The sequence below is a fragment of the Pseudozyma hubeiensis genome, assembly GCF_000403515.1.
Source record: "Pseudozyma hubeiensis SY62 DNA, scaffold: PHS70, whole genome shotgun sequence".
Classification (NCBI taxonomy): domain Eukaryota; kingdom Fungi; phylum Basidiomycota; class Ustilaginomycetes; order Ustilaginales; family Ustilaginaceae; genus Pseudozyma; species Pseudozyma hubeiensis.
Genome location: NW_012133852.1, coordinates 185,275 through 209,199, shown reverse-complemented (window position 1 = coordinate 209,199; position 23,925 = coordinate 185,275). Strand labels below are relative to the sequence as shown.

General features: G+C 56.6%; 10 protein-coding genes across 10 annotated transcripts; 4 read left to right on the top strand and 6 right to left on the bottom strand.

Annotated features, from left to right (window-relative positions):
• Window position 1: 1 nt before the first annotated feature.
• PHSY_007470 (hypothetical protein) lies at window positions 2-3,625 on the top strand (the record flags this gene model as incomplete). The annotated part of the gene is made up of 1 exon (XM_012338064.1): window positions 2-3,625. The coding sequence occupies one exon, from the start codon at window positions 2-4 to the stop codon at window positions 3,623-3,625; it is 3,624 nt and encodes a 1,207-aa protein (XP_012193454.1).
• A 123-nt stretch (window positions 3,626-3,748) lies between these two features.
• Window positions 3,749-7,243, bottom strand: PHSY_007469 (hypothetical protein; the record flags this gene model as incomplete). The annotated part of the gene is made up of 1 exon (XM_012338063.1): window positions 3,749-7,243. The coding sequence occupies one exon, from the start codon at window positions 7,241-7,243 to the stop codon at window positions 3,749-3,751; it is 3,495 nt and encodes a 1,164-aa protein (XP_012193453.1).
• Window positions 7,244-8,076: 833 nt separating this feature from the next.
• PHSY_007468 (cytochrome b-c1 complex subunit 7) lies at window positions 8,077-8,608 on the top strand (the record flags this gene model as incomplete). The annotated part of the gene is made up of 2 exons (XM_012338062.1): window positions 8,077-8,307; window positions 8,519-8,608. The coding sequence occupies 2 exons, from the start codon at window positions 8,077-8,079 to the stop codon at window positions 8,606-8,608; spliced, it is 321 nt and encodes a 106-aa protein (XP_012193452.1).
• Window positions 8,609-8,944: 336 nt separating this feature from the next.
• On the bottom strand, window positions 8,945-9,781 carry PHSY_007467 (ER to Golgi transport-related protein; the record flags this gene model as incomplete). Its single annotated transcript, XM_012338061.1, has 1 exon — window positions 8,945-9,781. One exon carries the CDS (start codon window positions 9,779-9,781, stop codon window positions 8,945-8,947), a length of 837 nt encoding a protein of 278 aa, XP_012193451.1.
• A 580-nt stretch (window positions 9,782-10,361) lies between these two features.
• On the top strand, window positions 10,362-11,586 carry PHSY_007466 (eukaryotic translation initiation factor; the record flags this gene model as incomplete). Its single annotated transcript, XM_012338060.1, has 4 exons — window positions 10,362-10,413; window positions 10,561-10,639; window positions 10,898-11,136; window positions 11,234-11,586. The coding sequence occupies 4 exons, from the start codon at window positions 10,362-10,364 to the stop codon at window positions 11,584-11,586; spliced, it is 723 nt and encodes a 240-aa protein (XP_012193450.1).
• A 453-nt stretch (window positions 11,587-12,039) lies between these two features.
• PHSY_007465 (hypothetical protein) lies at window positions 12,040-16,070 on the bottom strand (the record flags this gene model as incomplete). The annotated part of the gene is made up of 3 exons (XM_012338059.1): window positions 12,040-14,781; window positions 15,835-15,928; window positions 16,036-16,070. 3 exons carry the CDS (start codon window positions 16,068-16,070, stop codon window positions 12,040-12,042), a joined length of 2,871 nt encoding a protein of 956 aa, XP_012193449.1.
• Window positions 16,071-16,186: 116 nt separating this feature from the next.
• PHSY_007464 (hypothetical protein) lies at window positions 16,187-19,576 on the bottom strand (the record flags this gene model as incomplete). The annotated part of the gene is made up of 1 exon (XM_012338058.1): window positions 16,187-19,576. The coding sequence occupies one exon, from the start codon at window positions 19,574-19,576 to the stop codon at window positions 16,187-16,189; it is 3,390 nt and encodes a 1,129-aa protein (XP_012193448.1).
• Window positions 19,577-19,843: 267 nt separating this feature from the next.
• PHSY_007463 (hypothetical protein) lies at window positions 19,844-20,131 on the bottom strand (the record flags this gene model as incomplete). Its single annotated transcript, XM_012338057.1, has 1 exon — window positions 19,844-20,131. One exon carries the CDS (start codon window positions 20,129-20,131, stop codon window positions 19,844-19,846), a length of 288 nt encoding a protein of 95 aa, XP_012193447.1.
• A 799-nt stretch (window positions 20,132-20,930) lies between these two features.
• Window positions 20,931-21,269, top strand: PHSY_007462 (hypothetical protein; the record flags this gene model as incomplete). The annotated part of the gene is made up of 1 exon (XM_012338056.1): window positions 20,931-21,269. The coding sequence occupies one exon, from the start codon at window positions 20,931-20,933 to the stop codon at window positions 21,267-21,269; it is 339 nt and encodes a 112-aa protein (XP_012193446.1).
• Window positions 21,270-21,686: 417 nt separating this feature from the next.
• On the bottom strand, window positions 21,687-23,404 carry PHSY_007461 (hypothetical protein; the record flags this gene model as incomplete). Its single annotated transcript, XM_012338055.1, has 3 exons — window positions 21,687-21,719; window positions 22,621-23,246; window positions 23,320-23,404. The coding sequence occupies 3 exons, from the start codon at window positions 23,402-23,404 to the stop codon at window positions 21,687-21,689; spliced, it is 744 nt and encodes a 247-aa protein (XP_012193445.1).
• Window positions 23,405-23,925: the final 521 nt, after the last annotated feature.

Sequence of the window (23,925 nt, the reverse complement as noted above, 5' to 3'; positions counted from 1 at the left end):
CATGCCCACCTCGTCTGCCGCGCATCTCCAGCATCCCTCTCTCGCCAACCATGCCGGAAGCGGCTCCCACACCCCGGGCCACCATTCTCCTCTGACACACTACGGCCACGCACTCGCATCGCTCGCCTATCCATCCTCTTCGTACTCTCCCTACCGCACCGGCCAGACACCGGGCGCGTCGTGGCCTTCTTCCAATCCCGCTGCTCTCCACTCCAACAGCGCGACACCATCCGCTACCAAGCGGAGTCACAGCAGAGAGACCGAGGCCGACGACGACGACGACGATGATGAAGAAGAAGATGATGATGATGACGACTCGGAAGACGACGACGACGATGACGACGATGAAGAGGAGGACGACGAAGTCGGGGACGACGTCGACGGCAGCGACGCTGGCAACACCAGCAAGGCCAAGCAGGCTGGTAGCAAACGCAAGCGCGAAGACACACCCAAATCAGGCAAGGCGAAGAAGAATGCTGGATCGAAGGACAAGGCTGGCGGCGACAAGGCTGCCAACGGCAAAGATGGCAAAGAAGGTGCGAAGAAGCAGAAGCCTACCCGCGGTGCTCGGGCCTGCACCAACTGTCGACGTCTCAAGATGCGTTGCGTCGGCGCCGAAAAGGGCCCGCCTTGCAATCGATGTCGCAACGGCAACCATGAGTGCATCTTCGAGGAGAGCAATCGTGGCAAGAAGGGCGGCAAGAACCAGAAAGCGGAAGCCATGCAGCAGAGCTTGCGCAAGATGGAGCAGACATTGGCTACTGTCCTGCGTAGCATCCGCGACCCCGGTCTTGCAGCGCAGCATGGTGGCATGGTGACACGCAGTCCTTCGCCTACTCTGCAGCGCGAGCCCGAACGCTCGTCCAAGGAGGCTCATCGCTCGGACCCACGCCTCACCCATTCCCATTCCTTCTCAGGTGGAGACTACGGCCCGCGTTCTCCTTGGACCCGGGTCTCGGATCCATACCCCTCCCACGGCGCGCATTCGGGTGCCTCTCCTGCCAGCGCTAGCCCTGTCAGCACCATCAACCCCAGCGCTGTAGCGCAGAGGAGCGCCTCGTCCAACGAGGGCAGCCACAATTCGCCCGCCAATGTCCACGGAACTCGCTTCCTCGAGCCGCTGCCGCACCACCATCGCCAACAGGGCCGATCAAATGCCGCTGGCTTCGAAATATCCCGCAACCGCAATTCCCGTGGCTCGCCGCGTCTTCACTCATTGCCGGACAACACGCTCAATCCGCTCGGTCTTCTCGCTGAGGCCAGTCTTCACAACACCCATCGAGCACGCAAGCTAGCTCGCAGTAATGCCAGTAACAGCAGCCGCGACAAGGATGGCCAGACTCCCGATAAGGCGGTCAAATCTGAAGGCGGCGACGATGACTCGCCCGCAGCTGGCGCAGGTGCCGAAGGCAAAAGCAAGATTCCGTTGGGCGTCGCTTCTCAAAACTACTTCCGTCCCGGTCCCATGACAATTCTGCCTCTGCGTCGCATCATCATTGAGCGAGAGATGCCTCCTGAGCTCCTGACGCTCGGCATCGTCACATCCGAGGAAGTACTCGACCTGTTCAGCATCTTCTTCCGCAGGTGCACGCAGCACGTCTGCCTGCTTGATGCCGAGTGGCACACACCGACGTTCATCTGCAGTCGCTCGCCATTCCTCTTCACTTGCGTCTGCACCGTTGCCGCAAAGTTTTACGAGCGCCGACCGGATCTGCACGCGAAGTGTCTTGCGCTCACCCGCAAGGTCGCCTTTGATGTCGTCAACCGCGGCTTCAAGAGCATCGAGATTGTGCAGGGCTTCCTGCTCATGGCGCTGTACGCGCAGCCTGCCGAACGCTTCGAGGAGGACAAGACTTGGATGTACAGCGGCATCGCTCTTCGAATGGCCACCGATCTGAACCTGCATCGCAAGAGTGTAGCGACGTTCAACCATAGCCCTCATCCCGACGATCCTGCGGTGCTCGACCGCGAGCGCGAGATCCTCAACCGCGAGCGTACCTGGTACGTGTGTTTTGCGATGGATCGCGGCTTGAGCATTCAGATGGGCAAGCCCTACACCATTCGCGAAGATTGGATCGTCCGCAATTGCCGCAACTGGGGTAGCCGATTCAGTCGTCCTTGGGACATCGCGGTCAGCGCGATCGTGGACCTTTCTCGCATCAGCTCTAGGCAGCTCGATTTCCTCTACTCGTCCACGACGTCCGTTTCAGGACTCAACACCGAGATCGACTACTCGCTCGTGCTGCCCGTCTTCAACGAGCAGCTCGAAGAGTGGCGCGAGGAATGGCGATGGCGAGGACTGTTCACCATGCCTGACGAGGCGAAGGAGTATATCGAAAAGAAGAAACGTAAGCTTGCGGTAGCGGCCGAGAAGGCTGCTGCGAAGGACAAGGGAAAGGGCAAGGGCAACAAGGCGGGGCTCGAACCGGGTGCCAAAGAAGCAGACGTCAATGGCTCTGCCGATAAAAGTGTCAAGTACGAATACGAGGACGACGACGCGGACGCCGAGAATTTGGATCTCAACACGCGCATCATGATCCACCACGTGCACTCGATCATCGTACGCTTCAGCTTCTCCGTGTTGGTGCTCAACTCGTTCGGATTGCAGCAGGCGGTCGACCATCCGATCGGTGGCAGCTTGGATCGGGCTCAGTACTTTGCCAAGTGTCTGGAAGCCGCCAAGACGATTGTGGCGCAGCACGTCGGACCTTGTCGCCGCAACATGCGGTACGCACCCGATCCGCACGTGCTGACGCTGGCGTATGCGTGCGTGTTCCTGCTCAAGCTGATCCGCCCCGCGTTTGCAGGGTATGTGGATGAGAATTCGATCTTGGAGCTGGTTCAGAAAGCGGTGGATACGCTGGAGGAGGCGGCGGTGAACGAGACGCATACGCCGTACTTGTACGCTTCATTTTTGAAGGCGCTGCTGCAGGCGAGGAAGGAGCACACGACCGCGTCTAGGTCCGCTACGGGTAGTAGGGTGGCGAGCAGGGCTGTCACGCCGGAGGCGATGGGTGAAGATGCGAAGGGTGATGGTGGAGCTAAGGCAGGGGAAGGGTTGGGGGTCGCTGCCGAGGCGATGGGCAATGCGGGCGGTGTGGAAGGGGGTATACCGACGCTGGATCCGACGCAAGAGTTTGCAGGCGCTCAACCCGGTGCAGCCGCGGTCACAGGTGCCGACGGGACGAACGTCAACTGGCCTTCGCAGATCTTCGCCGCCTCTTCCGGCATGGACGAGTTCTGGGGCTCGCTCCTCCCACCCGGATTCACCCAGACTTCGATGCACGACCTCTTCGGCGCAACCACCGCCGACGGCACGGTACCCAACGGCTCGCACCTCGCCTCTGAGACCGAAGCGGTGGATCCGAGCTCCGCCAAGTTCGGTATGGGTGGCGGGGGAGCGTTCGACTTTGGAGGCGGCGCGATTGGGAACGGTAACGGCGGTGTGCCGCTCAATAGTGCGGCGGCGAATGCGGCGTTGGCCAACTCGATGAGCATGACGCCGATGGCGAGCGGACATTTGTCGGGCGCCAATACGCCGCATGGTTTTGGGAGTAGGAGCAGGAGGACGAGTGCGAGTCATTTCGGGCTGTCTGGGATGAACTTTGATTTCTCGTCCAGTTGAAGATGCGCGGAGGAGGAAGAGGTGAAATCGAAGCAATTTGGCAGAGACCACATGACGAACCGTTTCTGGTGTGTGAAAGTGAACGAAAGGTGGATTGAAGTGTGTGAATGCAGTGTGCGTCGATCATTGTTCGAACTCGAACGGGTAGATGTCGGGGTCACGACTCTTGTCCCTCTCATTCCCTGCCTGTTCTGCCTCTCCCTCGCTCCAAACCCTCCCACTGATCGCCAGGGCCTTGTACTGAACGCCCATACCCGTATCATCGACCAACCTGTTAGCTGCGTCCTTGATCCTCTTTTCATCCTCCTCGCCCCTGCCTCTGATCAACCTCTCTGTTCTCATTTGCAGACCCATTCCTACGAGGAAATCAGCTTGATCGATCGGACCTAGGTACCTCGAATCCGTGGTTTGGAGGGCGCTCTTGAGGTGGAGGAAGTCGACGTTAACGGTGAGATCGACGGAACCGGGAGACTCGAAGACGGGTACGAGCGAGTGGTTTCGGAAGGCGCGGAAGGAGGATCCGTAGGCCTTGTCGTCTCCGTAATCGATGATCAGACCGATGCCGCCCACGGTTGGGTGCGAGAGACGCTGGGATTCTTGCCGACGTTGCGACTCGAGTTTGTCGGCTTGCAGTGCGGATTCTGCCGCAGCTTCTGCTGAGCCTTCGGGTGCGGAAGGTGGTGGAGTGGTGAGGTTCGTGGGAGCGCTGGCGGATCGACCGGCGACGATCTCTCCGACTCTGCGTGCGACGGCCCATGCTTCCGGACTCACTTCTACACGTTGACCCGGTTGGAGATGTTGGAAACGTGGATTGTTCTGCACCAGCATCTGCGCCCAGGGAGTGGGCGTGGGGCTGAGAACGAACCCTAACTCTTCGTTGTCCCTTTCGGATTTCTGCAGATCTTGTCCTGGTCTCAAGACGGTGATCGCAGACTTGGGCTTGATGCCCACCAACACTTCTCTGAACTTGCCATCGACACCTTTCTCGAAGATGTGCGTTGGTAGCGCGTCGAAGAACTCGTGCGCTGTCAGGATGGTGAATTCTTCCGGCAGTACCGGCACCATATCGACACCAGGGAACCATTCGACCACCACCCCATCCGCTCCTGCCTCCTCTTCAGCACTGACCACCTTCTTGCCTGCAACAGCCAGAGACTCTTGAATAGCATTCAGCTGTAGCTCCATCAACCCGTCGCTCGTTTCCACCAGGTGAATGCGTTTCAGCGTCGCCATGAACGGCTTAAAAGTGGCGAACGTCCTCAGCATGTCCGCCAACAAGGTTCCTTTGCCTGGTCCAAGCTCGACGATCCTGGTTGCAGATGGTGCGCCGACGGATTGCCATCGTGCAAGGTAGAAGATGGCAACAAGCTCGCCGAACACCTGGGAGATTTCGGGGGAGGTGATGAAATCGCCTCTGCTGCCGAGCACCTCGCGTGATGTGGCGGGGGAATTGGCGGACGAGTAGTAGCCTTGCATGGGATCAAGCAAGCAGGTTCGCATGTATGTCGAGACGGGCATCGGTCCGGATGCGCGGATGCTGTCGAGAAGGATCTCGTTGAGGTTCTTGGTTGGCTTCCCTTGGCTGGGACTTGTAGGTGCTGACGACGATGGCGGGATTGATGAGGAAGAGACGTTCGGTCTCCTGCGACTTGTAGAAAAGGCCCTTGCATGAATGCCGCGAGCTACAGAGAACTGATTCGGCGCAGTAGTAGTAGGACCCATCAAGCCTTGAGGATTCGTGCCCGGACGCGCATCGCCCTCCCTGGCCTTAGCAGCGATACTCGTCGAAGTGCGAGACGGCGCAACAGGAGGGATGGCGAACGAAGCAAGACCTGTCACCACGCGGTCTCCGCCGTGCAACTCAGCATCGACGATGCGTTCGGCTGCTTCCGTGGCGTAGGCGACGCAGTCGTTGAGACTGACACCAGTGTAGCTAGCGCCCACCAAGGTCAGCTTGCCGGCAAGTGTCTCACTCTTCTCCAACGCCTTGTGGAGCTGCGACATTCGCATAGGGTGACCAACCAGGTACCAAGGAATGCAATCCTTCTGTAACGTCGCCTTGACCGTCACCCGAGACGTGTCTTCAAGCAAGGATCGGTCGATGCCAAGGTGCGAAGACACAGCCTTGATTGCGCGCCTCTTCATCTCCTCCTCGCTGGGAAGCCTTTCCAGTTCCGACCAGTGGGAGCCACCCATCATGACGGTCAGCTTGACCGGGCGCGAAGCAGGATCGACCGAATCTTGCTCAGGGATGGCGTCACTGTCGAAGACGACTCCCAGGATGCCGTCTTCATTTCCTGGCGTCGTACGTGGGATGAGATAGCCAAAGCCCTCCACCGGCACCAAAGGCTTGCCGGATGATGCGACAGCGTCCGGCGAAATGACAAGGTTGACGACACCCACGTTTGCAGATGGATTGTGCTTGAGATGCGGGAGCGACGCGTCTTGAGGAAGGACGTCTGCGAGCCGAGACGATGGGATACTGGAGATCACGCGGTCCGCCTCGATTGTCTCTCCACTGTCTGTGCGCAGACTGACTGTGCCTTTACCGTCGACAAGGATAGATCGGACACCGTCACCCTTCCGGATCTTGACATTGTCGTGTTCCGCTAGTCGCGACTCCAAAGCTTCAACGATCTCCTGTACGCCTTCTGGAAAGCTGTACACGCTAATCGACTTGAAGCTATCCACCACCTCCTTTCCGAGCTCTTGTTCGATCTGCTTGACACGATCTTCTTTCGCTGCCTTTACCGCCGCCTCAGATTCTGGCAGAGCCCGATGCCGTTTGTTTCTCTTGGTAGACAGCATGCTTCGCAACACACTTCCGTGAACTCGTTCTGCCTCCCACAAGAACGGCAACACCGCTCGTACGCTGAGCTTCCTCGTATCACCTGCATAGATACCGTGTATGACCGCCGACAGCAAGTTCTCGGCCAAACCCTTGCCGAAGCGCCGTGACACGAACGAATCGACGCTCTCGTCCTCGATCCATTCTCGATGCTGCAGTCGCTGCTTTTCCGATTGCGATTCTGAGCGTGGATGCTGGAAGCGTGATGGTATACGTGGTTCGCGCAGCACGCCAGGAATGATCGCTCGTAGGAAGGGCAGTTTGAGCAGTGCTGATAGGAGCGAAGGGATGCTGCTGGGAAGCTTTGCGAGTCGGTCAGGGTAGTACAGATATCTGTTTTGTGCTGATGGCGCGGTCTTGGGTACTTTGAGCAGCCTCTCTAGTAATCCGAGCGATCGGACGAGTTCGAGCATCATGAGGCCAGAATAGCCCGCAGGACGAATGCTGCGTGGTCCCTGTTCGATAAGTGCCGTCGCATTGGGAGCAGCAGCTTCCTGTGTTGACGGGAGAGTGATCCGCCCGGACTGAATCCAGCCACCGAGCCTGTTGTGATGTTCGAGAAGTAGGATGTCGTATCTGTCTTTAGGCAATTGTTGAGCGAGACGGTAGGCGGAAGTGAGACCCGAGATGCCACCGCCGAGCACGGCGATGCGCTTCTTTGCGGACGCTGCTGCTGCGAGCGCAGTGGTCGAGGAAGACAGCCCTCTCGATGACGATATCGCGGGCCGGGCCAGTGTCTGCAGCCGCGAAGCTGATCTTGTGAGCAGCATCGTCGGGCAGGTTTCGTAAATGGGGAGTGCAAGGTCAGAGGGAGAGGCGCGATTGCTTCCTACAACATCTTGAAACCAGTCAGTCGGGCAAATGACGGCTAAGTTAGCTCACCTTCTCGGCGACTTTTTTTTTGTTTTGGTGTGTGCGTGTGGAGAAGTAGCGATGTAGGCTGTCAGCTTTACATAATATATCCCGATGAGGTCTAACATTTGGTTGTGATCTTGAAAATGTCTCCGCGAGATTCCGAGTGTGAATTTTCGCGCGCAACAAGCTGCGATTTGTAATGGCTCGCAGGCAGAGAGGAAAGTCTCAAAGCAGCTGTCGATGATTCGTGCGAACGGAAGCAAGCTTCTGAGCGAGTTGGAGAGCGCGAGAGAGAGTTAGCCACTCCGCCATCGCAAATCGCAACAAGGGCTTGTTCATCGTTGCGATTTCAGGTTTCACACCATCATCTTCTGATCCCTACCATACATACAAACACTGCAAAGATGGTTCTCGTACGTACCAGCACCCTCATCACCAGCGTCGCACCATTGTGCGCTGCAATACACGGCGCGTCTCAGCTGCCTCACGTCGACAACGATGAAGGTTCTGCGCAATGTCGATTGGTATACTGACTTGTTCTTGCTTTTGCTTTTCCGCACATCTACAATCGCCTTACCCACACTCGCCCAATCTGCACACTATCCTCATCGATGACCGCCACATTGCATCGCACCGACACACTCTACACCAACACCGCCAACCTGGCTTCTCGTTCGCCTTTTATCCCGAACAACAGGCACTTTCCGGTCTCAGCCTTGCCAAGTACGTGCAGTCGTCACCCGCACTCATGCGCGTGCTCAAGCCCGTCGCCAACGCCTACGCCAACGCCACCGGTCACCGACAGATGGGTCTGCGATACGACGACCTCCTCATCGAGGAGTCGGACCGCGTTCAGAAGGCCCTCTCTCGTTTGCCCGAGAAGGAGGCGTACGACCGCGCCTACCGCCTGCGTCAGGCTGCTCAGCTTTCGGTGCTCCACCGTGAGCTGCCCAAGGAGCAGTGGTTGGCTGCTAAGGAGGTAAGTATCTACGAATGCGTTGGCGAGATAGGATCATGCGACGAAAGGTTATGGAACGGGCCTGAAGGAGGAGTTGGGAGTTGCAAGCCACGGGGAAATAAGTATTCTCGTGGACAGGGCTACCCGGATCATCGTCAGGATGCAAAGTGAATGTGACTCGCTAACACACGAATCCATTGCCCCCTTCCATTACACTACGTAAACACAACAGGACAAGCGATACCTCACCCCTTACGTCCAGGAAATCGCCAACGAGGAGTCCGAACGTGCCGCATGGGACACCGTCTCGGTCAAGAAGTAAAAGTCCTGCATCCTCACGACCAATCCTGCCTACCTCATCCCACTCACCATGATGTGATCGCATTATCTTGTCACATGGAATACATTATGCGAGACTCGCTTTGAAGAACCCGTCGCCGTTTGGGGTGTGTCGCCGCTTGTGACTTCTTGTGATGTGTTGTCAATTCGCCCTGTCTCGTGAGACCTGTCCATGGGGCAGCCATCTGTGTGTGTAGAAGCTGCTGTGCGAGCTCTCGTACACCTCACACACGCTTCTCGAATCACACACTTCAACGCCGATTCAGCAAAACAGCAATCTCTGCATTGCACTTCCGCTAACCGTCGCCTCTCGTTCCGCCTACACCAACTTCTTCACCACCGCCGGCTCCTTGAAAATACCGACGATCAACGCCCAGCCAAACACGATCTGCACCACGGCAATACAAAACAGAAACTGGATCCTCCTCGACCTCTGCGCATGCGTGATCGTCTGACTGCTCGGGCTACTGGGATCCGGCAGCACGACATACCGCAGACTCCTCAGCAAGAAGAATGCGTTCGCCGCAAAGCAGTACAGAAACACGCTCCAGTACACCAGCCCTCTCACCTTCATCAGCCCGACCAACAAGGTGATCAGCGTACCGACGAACTTATACCCGGAATAGGCGAGGAGATCCATCATGGTGTGATCGCCTTGGATGTTCAGCAGATAAGTGCCGAGTTTGATGGCCGAGAGTTCGACGAGGATGATCGCTAGGGCTCGTGAAGCGCGCAGGCCGAGAACTTCGGGGTGGAAGCGGGATTCGAGACCGAGGATGACCGAGGTGACGATGATGTAGGTGACGAACGCCATGGTGGGTATGTACAGGTCGGGCGAGTTGACGTCGTCGCGTGGTGGGAGGAATCCTTCGGCTCCCGAAGAAGCGGTCTTGACACCCGAGGGGGCTTCAGTGTAGGCTGAACCGACACCTCCACCACCGGCAGAGTGTCGATGTGCTCGAGACCACGGTTTGTGTCGCCATGGGAAGAGCACGATCCTCAACTTGTGCAGTACGTACGAGTTCGAGACGTTGAAGTAGTGTTTGAGAACGGGCATGGGAAGCAGAGCATTGAAATTCTTCTGAACATACTCCCCGCCGACGGCTGCCATGTGCTGTCCAAATTGAACACCCATCTGCGCTGTAGCATCGTTCATGATCGGAGCTCCACCCGGGCCTGCACCGAATCCGCCGAACCCTCCCCAACCTTGCTGCTGCCCAGCAGCTCCTGATCCACCGCCAGCACCGGAAAAGTAGCTCTGGTTGGGACCGGCCCCAGGCTGACCGTACGTGGAAGAGCCTGCGTAAGGCTGCCCAGGAGGCGATTGAATCGGTGGAGATGCGAATCGCTGATATCCACCCCCTGCCGACGCTTGCAGGTTGGCAGCGGGGCCGCCTCTCCGGTTGGCGGTGGAGACGTGTGGATCGGTCACCGATGCTTGTGGTACCGGGTTGGGCGAGATGGGCGGATCGGGGACTTTGAATGGCGGGTGTGTTGGGATTGGGTGCTGCAGCGGAGGAGGCGACCGTGACGGATAGTCTCCCTGTGGTTGATACATGTCGAAGGTGCTGCTTCTGACCGAACTTTAAGCAATGAAGCGAGAGTAAGGCCGCGCTGTTCGAACGAAGCTGAGTGCGACGAGAGTGTCACTTGGGACAGAATCTGACGAGAAAGCCACTTGCTTCGATGGCGGTGATGAATTTGGCAGCGTACTTGTGAGGATACGCTGCCACCAGATGATTGGCTTGAGTGCGCAGAAGGACGATGTTCCGACGGAGCGATGGAATGGTATGAGGAGTGACGTACAGGAGCACAAGAAAGCGACAGCCGCCTTGTTGGTGCGTGGTCTTTGGCGAATTGGCCTGTGCTGTGTGCTGTTTGCACCGCTTCTGTGTGTCTGTCTCACCTCTTTCGTGTCTCGATGCGTGTCGCCAGCGCTTTCTTCCAGAAATCTCACTTCCCACGTCAGCCTTTGGCCATTTCCATCTTTTCTTCTCAAGAATGACAAGGCGAGGTAAATCTTACATGCTCAAAATATGCTCCACGCTTGATCCAAGGCTGCGTACTGTGTGGTGCGGCGTCTTCTGGAAGGCTCAGTTCTTGCTATCCAAAATTCGCCCATGGTGACGCAACTGCAACCTTGCGTTTTTCTTCTTGCTACGCAGCTGCCTACCGACGAATTCCTAACGCTTCTCGAGCAGGCCATTTGATTTTACCTGTCGAACTGAATACAAAGTTTGTTTCGCTTTCAAAGGCAGTTTTGCATTCGCAGTTCGCGCCTGCCACCCTACCTGCAGAAGCAAGCCTCTACAGATCTCGACGACGTATTGCTTCCCTTCAACTCCACCACTATCCGACCTCGGATTCACACACACACCAACAACACCAGCACCACACACACACACGCTCTCAATATGCCGAAGAACAAAGGAAAGGGAGGCAAGAACCGTCGTCGCGGAAAGAACGATATCGGTGACAAGCGCGAGCTCGTCCTCAAAGATGAAGGTCAAGGTAAGCACCTCCTGCCACGCCACAACACACATTGTCACACTCTTTTTCGATTACTGATTTTCATTCCTCCTACTCTCGCTATGTTCTCTCTGGATAGAATACGCCCAAGTGCTTAAGATGCTCGGCAACGGCCGTCTGGAAGCGCAATGTTTCGACGGCGAAAAGCGACTCGCACACATCCGTGGCAAGCTCCGCAAAAAGGTATGGATCAACCAGGGAGACATCATCCTCATCTCCCTACGCGACTTCCAGGACGGGAAAGCCGATGTGATCCAAAAGTACAACGCCGACGAAGCACGTGCGTTGAAGCAGCAGGGAGAGTTGCCAGAGAGCGCAAAGATCAACGAGACCGACACGTTCGGCGAGGAGGAAGGTGGCGAGATCGAGTTCCAGGAGGGTAGCGATGATGAGGACGAGAGCGACGACGATGAGGATCTTGATGATCTTTGAACGGACGGTCTTGGATGGCGGAGAATGCAGTTGAGGATGGAGTTTTTTTTGGCAGTTCTCAGCTCAGAATTGCGTTGCAAGAAGCTCAACGGTCCTCTTCAAGAGCGATCGAAGGCTTGGGCACTTCTATCGATTGCTTCGAGCCGTCACATCGAGTATAGACGGCGTTGCTGCCGAGGTACTTCCTCTGTCGGTCACAGCCGATACAACACCTTCCCTGGCAAGACGACACACTTCAACCCTGCATCACCTCCTACTCACACCCCTCGTTCTTACACATGCACACACCATCTCCGTTGTACCATACACACTCTAGCACTTTCCCAAAAAAAAGAGACCACGTTCTCGCTTCCACTATCCTCACGCAGCTACAGTGAAGTCCGTGTTCCATGCGAGAAAACGTTTGCATTTCCGGGACGAAGCATCGACTAAAGCTTGAGTGAACAAGACGTCTCACGACCAAGGATTCTGCCCGTCATCCTCGTGCATAACCTGCGTTTCAGGCGAGAGCAGTTTTCCGTTCAAAAAGTCCTCATTCTCCTGCACGTCGATCTCCCTACTCACCAGCACAGCCCCATTTCCCCCACCACTACCGTCCACCTCCTTCCTTCCCACCTGCCCATTCTGAGTCGCATCCTCCAGCTCCACTTTCACCTTCTTATCTTTGCTCGAACCACTCTGCTCGCCCGGCGACTTGACAGTGACGGCAGCAGCGGTGGAGCTCGGAGGGTTGAGCGGTGTATTGGGCGTCCCGGCTCGCTCGATCACCTTCTGATTGGTGAACTTCTTTTCGGCGGCAGGCGTTGAAGCACCGGATCCGGTAGGCGTGTACTGCTTGCGGAAGATGCGCGTGCCTTTGCCTGCGCGGAGCGCTGGATCGCCGCGCCGACGTTCGAGCAGTCGCTCACGTTCTTCCGCCTTGTAGTCTTCAATTACGAGGTCGACGGCTCCGTATGGATCAGAGTCTTCGGACTTGTCTTCGGGATCCTTGGAGTCGAGTTTGGGTTCAGTTGACTTGGCTGTGTCGTCTTGATGGGTGTTGGAAACGTCGGCGATGGATGCGCGCTTAGTCGAGTCTGGGGAGCCGCCGGCTTCTCGATCCCATGCAAGCCATGGAGATCTGGACTTGCGGTCGTCGCCAGTCGGAGATGACTGCTTGGCGTCCTTCTTGCCGGACGATGGCTTTGCACTTGCCACGACATCCTCACCTTTCTTCTTAGCTTTGCCCTTTGCAGCACCTTCGCGGTCGCCCTCTGTCTGCGTCTGCTTTTTGCTGCTACCAACCGCCGCCCCATCATCGACCTCTTCTGCTTGCCTGCCCTTTCGCTTCCCATCCTTGGCCTCATCCTTCTTCGAAATCGTGCCTTTCCTCCTCTTCCTATGCACGATCTCATCGTCTTGCTGCCACCTCGAATTCCTTGCCTCTTCTCGATTGATGTCGATGTTCGGATAGGCATAATCGCCGAAATGAAGCGTGCGCGACTTTTGATACGCGTCCTCCTCCTCTTCGTCCGGATCGTCAAACTTGAGATCTTCTGCTTCTTCGTCCGAATCCAGACGCCGTTCGGCGAAGAAGTCCAATCCCTCGCCTGCATGTCTCACCGCACTTTGAGCTGCGTGTTTGGGGTGCCTTAGCAACGGACTGCGTTCCGAACTACCTTCTTCCTGCGCGAGGTCTGGATCGTCGTGGACAATCTCGTCTGCCTCCCCCGGTGTTAGAGGAGCATGTCCTTCGAGCTGCATACGTTTATCGTTGATGTACCGTCTCAGCTTCTTCAACGGACCTTGATGGCGTGCACCTCTGGTCGCATCTCTAATATCACCCGTCCCCCTCTGCGGCAACCAGTATTTGCCCTTTCCACCCTGCGTATACCTCAATCCGGCCTTGCTCCTCCTCTCCCTTGCCAGCGGCTGATGGATCACACCTTCGCTCGGCTCGAAAGTCTGATACACGTACCCGGTACCCCTCACCGTAGTCAAGCTGTCCGAAAACACATCGTACATCCCAATGCAATCCCTCAGCGCGTAGTACACCGGCAACCTCGCAGCGTAATGCGCGAAGGGATCGATATAGTCCGTGTGCGAAAAAGCCCACGCGTGACCCAATGCGAAGATGGGCATCTCCAAGCAGATCATGAAATCCTGGATCGCCATGGAGATGTAGTCCGGATCGTACACGGGTCCTACCTTCTTGACTAGACCTGCAGCTACGAGGATGGAGATGCCAAGACCCTGCCAGAAGGAGAAGAAGATGATGCCTTTGACGCAGAGAAACTTGGAGGTGACGCGGAATGGCTTGAGATCGTCGTTGAGACACTTCCAGAACATGCCGAGGCAGTAGAGCGAGAGGAAGACCGAGACGTTGTAGGTGAAGGAGACCCAGGTGTAGCCGTTGGTCGGGGAGATTTTTCCCTCTTCGTACTTTCCGGCTGCTTTGAGAATGAGTGTGGCGACTGCGAGGACGGGTTTGACCTGGACGTATTGAAGCACACCGCGTTTGAGCGCGAGAAAGGTGTACGGGTCCGAGGCGTCCATGTCTTTCAGGAAGAGGTTGGCCGGGAAGAGATGTTCCTGAGGTCGCCTTCCGTGAAGGAGGACGATGAGGCTTCGTTCGCCGCCGAGGTACTCAATGAGCAGGTTGAAGAAGCAGTAGATGACAAAGGCTTCGTAGAGATCGCGAATGAGGTCGATGATGTCGGCGAGCTGGAGCGAGTAGAGAGAGATGACGGAGGCGATCGAGTAGATGGGTACCATGAGCAACAGACGTACTACATAGCGCTGCAAGGTGGGTTTGCGATAGTTTTTGAGCTGCTTCCAGATGAGGTAGACCGAGAACACGGACGCAAAGATGGCAGAAAGCGTCGAGACCACGAGGAGCGGCAGTGGAAGCGATCGTCCGGAACCGCTGCCCTCGGGGCTATCTCGCTGTGGTTGCTTTGCGATCGTCACTGCACTTGCCAGCCGGAGCGGCAGATCCGCAGCCACAGCGCGTAGCAGAGGCATCTTGAGTCGTTGCTTGATGCCTGACTCGCCGGTACAGCTTGAGGATTTGGATAGATCGTGCACGCTCTCAGTATGCGAGGGGGGTCCTGATGAATCCTTGCTGCCGAGCCGCAAATTCAGCGTGTGATTTCCGTCGTGACTGACATTGTCATCGTCATTGTGGTCGGGAAGAACAGTACGAGGGCTATTCGGCTTGGTGATGGCATAGGCTCAGAGACAAGCAAGATGACCGGTGAGTGAGCGTCGGGTTTGCAGTCGAAACGCCAGAATGCTCTTGGAAAATGCTCAGTTGGCTGTTCGCCTCCACAAACGCACAGTCTCTATTTGGCTAGTTGAGAAGGCATCCGAATCCGAAGCGAGCGAGCTGAGACCCTTTTTCCTCCCGAAATGATGTTACGGTTTTCCCTCTCACAAGTCTATGATTTCTCACCGCGAGCTGTCACACGAGCGTCACTGTGCAGCTGTCAAGCTCATCCGAGCTCTAAAATCAGTCAAGTTTAGGGGTTCGCGTAGCACCAACACACCAACACTTTGATCCATTTGTGCGACCCTCGCTGGACCCACATGCCCCCATGTGAGGATCCCACCAACTCGGTTCATCCCATTGTGATCGTCCTTCGTCACTTCCTCACGGACAGATTGAATCAAGCATCCCATCACGACCATCTCATACAATGAGTCTGCTCGCCGATCTCGCGAGTGGCACTTCCGCTCTACTATTCGGACCCCCTCCACCCGTACAAAAGCATCCTCCTCCCTCACCACCAACCGCTCCCTCCCCTTGGCCAGCACACACTTCGATCAAATCCGCCCTTCTCTCACCGCACCTCGGACTATCACCTCCTCGCACCATGACTTCGCCTCCTGCCAAAAAGACAACTCCAGTTCCACCACCAGCACCACCCTCAACAGAGCCAGAACCTCCTTCGATCATATTCTCTATCGGAGTTTCGGCAATCAACCTGCTCGGGACCGCCGTTGTAGAGCTCTCCGGCGTTGCTCTTTCCGCCCTCATCACCAGCACTACTCCAGATGACTCCGATGCACCTTCTTCCCCAGCTGCTTCTCCAAAGCCACAAGATGACTCTGCTGTACCTTCTTCCCCACCTGCCCCTTCTCCAAAACCTCCACAACGTTCTTCCAGTGTACCGGTGCAACTCACCGCCACCGGAGAACCCTTCTCCTCCGATCCCAGCATCTCGGCTATGCAGCGTATACCGGATCATCCATGCGGACATGCCTTACCGCACTCTTGTTCTGCTCCTGATGTGCTCCACAGCGTCCCAGAATGCGGTTGCCCATGTGCCGTAGGAGAGGAAAACGAAAGCTGCGACTGTAGCTGTCATGCAAGGAAAGGTCAGTCCGGTCACTTTCATCGAGTGGAACAGATCGTCAAGGGCACCAAGAGAGTGGTAAGAGATATCAAGAATGTTCTCTGATACACACCCATGGTCAGATTGGGTCGCAGCGCATTCGGCCATATCGCTCGACACCCGGTTCGCTACCCTCATCACACGAGTCGACCTCAGCTTAGCATTTATCACTACCCATCCGCAGCCTAAGTTTACGATAATTCTATTCAAACCATGACAACGACCTAGAACCTACCAGCATCCATCATCTGAGCCTCTATCCCAAAAGTCGTGTTCGCGAACCCGGTCCCATCACCCCCTGCCCCGCTCTGCTGCTCGCCTACCTCCTGCTGCTGCTGCCCACTCCCATCAGGTACGCCACCCTGAATCCTGCTGAAATACGCGTCCCAATTGGCGAAATCCAACGGTGCCCCCGGAATCCCATCTAGCACACTAGCATCCACCCGGCTGCCGAACATGCTCGCGCTCGCACCACCCGTAGCATCACCTGCACCGCTGGACGAATCATACACCATTCCCGCAGGTGCCCAAAACGCGCTGTTCAAGTGAGGATTGAAGTTGAAGTTCGAACTGGTCGGCGAGACGGCGTTCTTAGCCACGGAAAGCTGCGTTCCCGAAGCACCGCCGAACGGAAGGTGGGAGAGCGTGTTCAAGAATCCATTGTTGCTGTTGTTGGTGGAATCCGCATTGCCACCCGTCACTGTGGAAAAGAGGTTCGAGTCGAGGAATGCGTTGCCAGAGTTCAGCGCATCAGGACCGACGGGTACCATCGTAAGCAGACGAGTTCCCGAGCGTGTCACCGGCTGACCCTGCGCATCTTGGTACACGTCGCCGCCCAGATGGGTGAGGTTGAGACTGCCATCTGCTGCTGCAGAACCATCGTTCACCGTAATACCGACCGAAGTTGGCGCAGAGGACGCCAGCGCAGGAATCGAGCTTGTAAGCGCCGATGAGCCCGTTGCTGATGCGGACGAGTTGACGCTGTTCAGCATGGCAAATCCGCCGTTCGCCAACGCGTTGGCAAAGTTGTCGCTACCATCTTTGCCTGTAGACAGTCCCAACGCCGCTCGGTACTGCTCGTACGTCTGCCATCCTCCATTCTGCTCGTTGCCCGTGCGGACCAACGCCGGAACACGACTGCCGTCCTGCGTCTCGGACATGATGATCGTGCCCTTCGGCAGGTCCTGCAGCAACAACCTCTGATCAGCAGCGATGTAGACACCTCCTCCAGGGCGTGAAGGATCCTGCTTGAAGACGATACCACGCACGTTTTCCTTGGATTTGCGGTTCGTCACTCCGGCGGTAGGGTTGAGCGATCCGCTCGAGGGAGTATTCGCATACACTCCCACTGCGCTATCGCACAGAAGCGAGATGACACTGGCCGCTTTTCCGCGCATGCTGATATCGTCTGGCTCGTGATTCTCGCAGCGGTAGCGTACCATGACATCGTTGACCTTCCTCAGCTGCGTCAGAGCGTTCTGGTCTCCACGACGTACGAACGCGTGGTACTGGACCGTGGCGCACGAGACGAGACAGTACGAGACGATCTGCATCGTGTCGAGGTAGAAATCGTTCTTGTCCACCCATGCGATGGCCTCTGTCGAGTACTGGATCAGCGAACTCATCCTTTCGATGGTGAGACTGAACTTGAGGTGCGTCGGGCAAATGTACGAGATGCGCATGAACACGCGGAAGAAGAGCATCATGAGACAAGCGAATCCAACGTGCAAGATGCCGGCGGGCCCACTCGATTCGGCTCCCTGGAAGACGAGCTCTTCCGGAAGAGCAGCCTTCCACGCATCAATGTCGCGTAGCAAGCTCAGTATCTCCTCGTCCGTGGCATTCATCAAGCCGGTCGGGCTGTAGATGGTCTTCATGACACGGCCAAAGAGGATGGTGAGCTTGAGCATCTCGGTGTTGTAGGCGAAAGGGCGGTCCGTCGACGGATCCGAGGGCAGATCACTGGACGATCGCAAGATCTCGTAAGGCGATGGGAGACGCACATCGCAGTCGGTCAGGTCGATCATCATGGGATGACCGAGCGAGATACTTTGGAGTCGATCGGCGGTAACGCAGCAGCCCCAGATCCTTCGCTTCTGTTCCAAGAAGAAGGTATCATGCGCAAGTTCGTCCTTGCCGCTGGCATCGCGATGCAAGCCAAGGTCCTGTGCCATACGGATAGCTGCTCCCGTCCGGTTCCAGCAGCGTGTTCCGCTCTGCAGTGCCGCAGATCCATGCAGGTCGGCATGCAACGCCATGATGAGCAGTGCTCGGACCGTCACAGAGTTGGACGAAGACAGGAAGTCGTTCTCACGGAACAAGGCGTTGATGGTCATCTGCACCGCGCCGCGGACCTCTCTGGGCACGCTTCGGCTCAGCGCAGACACACCGCAGATGGCGTAAAGCAGCAGCGGCGGTGTCGGAGAGAGGTGAAGGAACTCGGACTTTGTGACCACGGGGAAGAGAGTCGCAATCTTTGCGAAGTAGGTGTTGACCAGCTTTTCAGCCACGTCGCCAGCGAGGCGGCCTTTGATAGCTTCGGGTATACGTGTCACTTCGTCCTCGTCCGGATCGGCTGTGACGGCAGCAGCGGCAGCACTTGTCCCATTTGCAGGCCTGACCTTGGCGCGATGGAAGCGAATGATTCCATCGCCGCTGGCACCGACCTCGAATGTCTGGTTGTGCTTGATGTCGTGTGCTTCAATGGCAGCGCCTGGGATGAAGGCGGTCGAATGAACGAGGTAGGCGATCGAAGTTGGACCGAGTACGCGCGTGTCTGTCGGCGGTGTGCGGGACGGGCTCCTACGTTTTTGCTGAGCTGTAGCCGCACTCGGAGTCGAACTCGGTTGCGATCCTTGTCGCTGCGGCGGGAAACCGCCTAGCTGCTGAGCTGCCGAGCGGGGTGGGTGCTGGTTCGGCGTATGCTGCGGCATGACGCCAGAGCCCCAGCCTTGGTGAGCAAGGCCGGCTTGCATCGCATGGAAGCCGGCTGGATTGTGCAGGGCCCCCATGTAGGGCTGTGTTTGCATCATGCCAGGATAAGAAGGATGTGCCACACCCGCGTAGCTGCCAGGGTGCATGGACAGCGAGGTGGCACCTGAAGCAGCGGCGACAGCAGCGGCGGCTGCGGCTGCCTCCTCTGCTTCTCTCTGGTACTTTTTCTTGAATCTGGTCTCTGTGATAGGAAGAAAGAAGGTACACTCGAAGCCGTACTGCCTGCAATGGGCGCAGACCAGCCCTCCATTGCCATTGTTGAGCGAACCGGCAGGAGGGCCGCCATCATCGATGACATCGCAACGGATCTTCTTGCGTCGACAAGAGTCGCAGGCGCGCGCAGTCTTTATGCGTTTGCCCGATGGCTTCTCGGCAGAGCCTGGTGTGCTTCTACCAGTGCCCGTGGGATCTTTGCCATTCGCGGCATCGCTGTTGTAGTTGACGGGGCTCTCGTGGGTGGCAAGGTTTGCGTAGCTAGGACTGAATTCGTTCTTGAGGGCGGCAGGCTCCATGTCTGAGTCTTTGCGCTTTGTGCCTCGACTGTTGGGCGTGCCTGTAGAGCTGGATGGTGTCTGCGCGGCAACATCCATCGAGGATGGCAGGACGTGGTTGTCGGTCATAGTGCGATGTTGGACCTGTCCTGCGGAGGAACGCTGTGATGCCTGTCCAGAGGCTATGCCGTCAAAGCTTGTATTGAGGCAACGCGTTTGGCACTCTGGGCTGCCTTGGTAGAGAACGGGCGATAGGGGCTGCCAAATGAGACGGACGTGACTTTTCCCAAGAACAAGCGCCTCGGGAGCAGATTTATGCGTCTATGGTGTGTGCATTCCCAGCTGGAGGGATGAGGACTAAGGCCGACAACAGCGAACTGAACAAGAAGGCCGTTGCTACTGTGCAACGTCGAGTCTGGCAGATAGAGGTGGGCTGTACCACTGGCTTGGTGCGTCGGGTCCGCGAATCTCCAGATGAAGTGTGAAGCGGGTAGCAAGCTCGCATATGATACCCGATGCAATTCGAAGTTGAGAGGGTGACCGATGCTGTGGTCGGTCACGAGGTTGCCGGCGAGCGTGGGAGGGAGTGGGTACAATCAAGATGAGCGGGTGAGTCGAGGCCGGTGAAACGGGAAAGTTGCGTGTCAGGTTGTTGCGGAGGTGTTTCTGAACGCAAGTTGCCATCCGCTATTCGCCGAGGATTCGACACGAGGTTCGAGATGACAGTGAATCAGGTGGGACGAGTTGATCGAAAGCGAAGCAACAAGGTGATAGAGTTGGACCGAGATGAGTATGGAGTATCGTCGAGGAGAAGAAGATGGTGCTTGGAGGACGGAGGACAAGGTGGTCAGAGACTGGTGATCACCAAGATAGAGAGGGACGCTTCGACCTCGGCTTGGCGATTGAGGATGGTGCAACTTTGAAGGCAACCAGGATTGTGGAATGCTGCAGTGGACCTGGATCCCTTCGCATGGAGCACCGACGACACATGCACGGGCTAGGCTAGCTCAGCAGTGTCCAGTAGAACGAGCAGGCGCTCCGAAGTGAGGGGATGCAGCACCGGAATTTGCGAGAGTTGGGCGAACAACAAAAGCCATTTTCGACGGAGCCTTTTTTCGGTCTTGCAGCCTATGCTCTTGGCTGCAAGCCACAGAGGCTAACTTTTAAGGCACAAACCACGTCGCCTTGACCTGGGGTGTGATCCAGATTTGAGACACACGAGGTGCAAGCGCGCGAGTCACCCTCACCCTTCACATGCTGCTGCGCTCGCTAACGCCTCACACACAACGCTACTTGGCGGATTTGATTCCACCCGATGTCAGGCAGAACAATCGAGGCGATGCTCACTCCTTCATCGGGGCTGTAGAGGACACTTGACGATGCTTGCACTGCGGTTCATCAAGCTCGAGCCCGGCGAAAAAGCCAGCGATCCGGTCTTGATGGAAGAGAAGCGGTCAAACGGTGAAGGCCTGTGCTTGTTTCAATGGGACAGACCGTCTGGCTCGGTGAGAGGCAGCTGATGTATGCAGCACAGTCGTCACTTAGAATGCAGCAAGACCGGTCCATCGGTCAACCTGCACGTCTTGCTTTCGATTACCACAAAGCCGATGCCTTGCGAGGGATTTCGACCGAGTTTGGCCCGCAAGAATCGTCTGATCCGATGTCTGAGATTGCGCTATCGGCTCGTAGCTTTCCGAAGCATACATTGTTTGGCCTGCTCTCGGCCAAGCTCGGACAACAGCTCGCTCGAAATCTCCTTCTCGGGATCGCGGTCGTGAAAGACCCAAGATGTGTTGGAAATGGTCGGAATTTCGGGCGTTGAATCCGATGACTTGCACCTGAAGTCCAAAGCTGCAAGGCCGCGGCTGTCTGCAAGGCCTCGCATTTCCGACGATCTTCACTCCGCATTCCAAAATCAAAAAGGGCCAAAGCAATACAAATGATCCTTGGTTGCTTGACTGACACGCTGTGAAGGAGCAAGAGATCGCTTTCTACCCGCACTGGACGCTGCGACGTTGGCCAGTGTGGCGTTTTGTCAAACTCGGTCGTGCTGGGATCATGCAGCTGTACAATCTTGTCCTCGGAATGATAGCGACATCGTCGGGAAGCGCACTGCATCAGTCAAGAGGCTCGCAATCATGCGAAAAGAACCACGTTTTCGCTCGTCAGCCCTCCGGCTCGATACAATGCCACGCTAGCATGTGAAGTGCTGACTCACATGGATCCTTTTCTCATGCGACTACAGCCCAAATTCCCGCTTCCCTATCGAAATCTAGGAACGCAGAGAAAGGAAGGTCAAGTTAGGAGGGTTCAGGGTTTTTGATGAGCTGATACTTGGTGCGAGCATCACCACGTCAGCGCCAGGTCGCGCGTTCCTGTCGCTGGTCGCGGTTGCCGAGTCGTCTAGCCACCGGCGGCTGGCTGGCTGGGTCGTGACGATGCTCTTCCAACCGGCGGCTCGGGGACATCTTGAAATACAGTACACACATTCACACACTCGTTGTCTGGGCCTTTGGGTCGATCGGGGGCTAAGTTGGAAGCCACACGACATACGCAGAAAAAGAAATGCTCGAAAAAGAAAAACGTGGCCATGCCGAGATGCCGAACTCGCTCTGTCGCGGTCTGGAGAGGAATCGCAGCGACAGCTCTTTCGATCCTGTACAACATGTCCAAGGTGATAGATAATTCGATCGAGGTCGCCCGATCAAGCTTCGGTCGGGAGATTCAAGCTTCAGCCATCGTCACACGTTAGTCTTGAATGTAGTGGCAGTTTGGGATGTGTCCATAGTGTGACGTTGTACATGCTGCGGATGAGGTCTGATGGTGCTTCAAGAATCTGATACGGCTGAGTGCTCGGCTTGTTCAACACCGACATTGCTGGTCAACGTCGTTCCAGCACAGCATCCTTCTATGCCTTCTCGAGAGCGAGACGACGATGCCTCCGTGTCTCTCACCGCATCTTTCCCTGCCAAGCCTTTTCCTGCCCCCGCAGTACCGTCTACGACTCCCTTCTCCACATCGCTACTACCCCCTCCCGTCCCTCTCAACCTCTCCAACTCCATCCCGTCCAAACCTGGCTTCGCCATCCTCTCCCTCCACTCCCTCAAAAACACCTCTTGACCTCGAAACACCCTTCCCGCAAAAACCGTACTTCCCACCGCCTCCACCCTCACCGGCAGCCACGCATTCGTCCCACCTCTTGCCAAGCGGATCGTCAACCCAATCGCGATGATCTTGACCACCATGCTGAAGACACCGAAGAAGATTGCATCGGACAACATCATTCCGATGATCTCTCCTCTCTGCCTCGTCCCAACGAGGATGGGGATCACGACGATCAGCGTAAAGATGAGGTCGATCAGGAGTGCGATCAGCAGAGGAGCGCAGATCCAAGCTGCAGAGATCGAAGTGCCCCCGGAACTTGAGGTTGGGGTTGGTGACTCGGAGACCGACAGAATCATCACTGCTAAGGAGCTGACGAATTCGACCGCGAGAAGGGTGTTGACGAGAATCGTAACCAGGAATGGCCGGGAGAAGTGCAGGATGACCGCACGAAAACCTAGGATCGCAGAGGTTGAGGTGAACAGCAGTGGCAGCATGAATGATCGAAGCCAGTGGAGCGCGGTTTCGTCGCGTCGTGTACCGTAGGCAGATGGAATGGTCAGGATCGAGAAAACGGAGATAAAGAGGAGCATTGTGTAGCGAGAAACGAGGTACGAGATGGGTATTGGGTGAAAGTGTCGCTTCTGGAACATGGAGGATGCTAGGCGTAGGTCGAAGGATATGAAGGATAGGATTTCTGATGGGAGAGCGAGACAAAGATTTGGTCAGCGGTAGGGTCATGGGTAGTAGGGTCGGCGAGCAAGACATACCGCAGAGAACAACGCCCATGAGTATAGCTGTGATGTGCGTATCCACCAGCGTACCGTTCTGGGGCGAAGACTGTTCATCAGACATCCTCCCGTTCTGGCTTCTACCGTAGCCGCAAGCACAGATACGATCCAAGAACCCCCCTCCGTCAAAAGCAGAGCTACTTATACCGCTATCTGGCCACTATCTCCAACCCGCAGAACCTCTTATCACCGACGCCATTCCACCCATCCGCCCGTTGCCGGATACGGTAAGCTCCGGAACGGCATCCCGACGCTGCTCCACGGAAGAGCCGCTTCTATCTTCCCGCCCAACACATCCCACTTGCGAAACGCTCTTACCGCCTCCCACCCACTCACCGGCGTCGGCGAAAATCAACATGCAAAGACCGCAACAATACTGTACGAGGGGACTGCGACTCGCACGTCCTTTTGATTGCGCCGACTTTCATTTCCGTGTACATCGCCCACACTCACCTGCACAAATTACGGCGATTGATGTCGCCGACGACACAAATTTGTCAGAGAGTGACAGATCGTACACGATCGCATTGTTCGGGTTGAAGTTAACAACGGCTGTTGCAATGCAACACGAGTGTGACGAGGAAT